The sequence below is a fragment of the Lottia gigantea genome (genome assembly GCF_000327385.1).
Source record: "Lottia gigantea unplaced genomic scaffold LOTGIsca_20, whole genome shotgun sequence".
Taxonomy (NCBI): domain Eukaryota; kingdom Metazoa; phylum Mollusca; class Gastropoda; family Lottiidae; genus Lottia; species Lottia gigantea.
Genome location: NW_008708401.1, coordinates 160,680 through 162,702, shown reverse-complemented (window position 1 = coordinate 162,702; position 2,023 = coordinate 160,680). Strand labels below are relative to the sequence as shown.

At 37.6% G+C, this 2,023-nt stretch overlaps 1 protein-coding gene across 1 annotated transcript; it reads left to right on the top strand.

The window, feature by feature from the left end:
• Positions 1-540: 540 nt before the first annotated feature.
• On the top strand, positions 541-1,455 carry LOTGIDRAFT_65275 (hypothetical protein; the record flags this gene model as incomplete). The annotated part of the gene is made up of 1 exon (XM_009053585.1): positions 541-1,455. A coding segment is annotated over one exon (915 nt), but the record flags the coding sequence as incomplete, so codon positions are not given.
• Between the last annotated feature and the right edge of the window lie 568 nt (positions 1,456-2,023).

Sequence of the window (2,023 nt, the reverse complement as noted above, 5' to 3'; positions counted from 1 at the left end):
TCCTGGAGTTAACGATTAATAGATGTTAGGGAATCATTAAGGAACGATGAAAGTAACGAGTGGTGTATTTATAGTAAATAATTCACCGTAATGACCAATTAGATTCCACGATAGACTGGTCTTAATGCTCATAAATTAATGTCGTTGCAGAATTCGTAATGGCGGGTGTTCGAAGATGACCGCTAGAAGCTATGACTATTATTAGGGTTGTTAGGATTCGTAATGCACATTTATATAATTCATTTTTCATTGCAGAGATTTGAAATTGAAGCCATTCCAAGTAGACGTTAGAAGCTATGGCTAGTTTTAGTGCTCATTTAAATGGTTATATTTCATTTCTGAGATTGGAAATGACAGACATTCGAAGATGACCGCGAGAGGCTATGAAATATGGCCCTTAATGAAAGCGAGTACAAAGGGTTAACATTGACGTTGATATCCAACACAAGTTTGTGCTCCACCGGAACTACAGAAATCAACTGTTCTAGGATTACTCCCGTTACCGGTAAAATATGGACACCGGATGTGATACAGCGAGTTGCGTCCCTTGTGTTTATTATGGCATTAACGCTAGTGGGAAATACGGTGATTATTATTGTGCTTACGTGTAGTCGTTACCGTAAACGGAATAGCAGGGTCAATATCTTCATCATCAATCTAGCCATTGGAGATTTAGCTGTGTGTTTTTGTACCATGACTACGGAAATTCTGTTTGTTGCGTTTGGTGAATGGGTGTTGGGACCAGCCGCATGTAAAATGTTGACGTACATGCAGATTGTTACACTTGCGAGTACGACTTTTATACTAACTGCCATGAGCTTTGATAGATATATGGCTATCTGTAAACCGTTAAGTTACCGTGCGACTACGTCTAGAGCGAAAAGAATGATCGCCGTATCTTGGGTGTTGGCGTTCATATTCGCTCTTCCGCAGTTGTTAATTTTTGTACAAACAGAAGATGGCCTTCATACGGATGGAACGATTCAATATGGATGCCGATCACGTGGTTATACTGCTTGGTGGCAACGAAAAGTTTACTTCACATTTATGACTGTGTATATTCTTGTGATACCCGCCATTTTGATTTCTTATTTTTACATAAATCTTGTATTAGTGGTTTGGAGACAAGGAAAAGAAATTGCTGCTGGAAATAAGGACAACACTTGTCCTTTAAGACGCTCTATTGCAGATAAAAAGGCCATTCCACGAGCTAAAATTAAAACCATAAAAATGACCTTTACCATTATTGCTAGTTTTATTGCTTGTTGGACTCCATACTTCGTAGCAACTTTAATAAAAATCTACAGTAATTACACATATAAAATTCCCGCTACTGTGATGGCATTTGTGGAAACCATAGCTTTATTTCAAAGTGCTTTAAACCCTCTCTGGTACGGATTTTTTAATATAAAACTCAAACGTGGTTTATTGGAAGTTTTCTGTCCTAACAAGTTAACCAATAACAATCGTACCATCAGTTTTAAAACCAATGGATTAAGCGAGTGTATGTCATCAACGGAAGATTATCATTCCTTACACGGAACCAAACGGCGCCATTCTGCACGCTATCGAGAGAACTCATCCACGTCCAGTAGCGGTTCCCACGAACGCACCAGCCTCAGATCACCGGCTACAATTATAACTGAGGAAAATAAAAATGGGTATAAACTGAGGGTAAGGTTTGCTATTAAAGACTCTCCCAAACTTTCCGAACATTGTTCGGCGCTCTGTGATAATAATACTGATTACAAAATAAACGAGAAGATACCGAATGGTGTCAAAACGTCTTGTATGTGAACATGTGATCCCCGTGTTACGTTTTTATGATATTTTAAATTTATCGATTGTGATTCTTTTTTTCTTCGTTTGTGAATTGAAAAGAAATATTAAATTGTGACATCATCAATGGAATGTTTCGTTTCGTTTTTCTTTATGGTTGAATTATGTACGACGGTAACTGGTGATTTGTATGTGTTAACTTTTAATTTTGTGGATTTACTCATTATTTTATTTGTCACCTGTG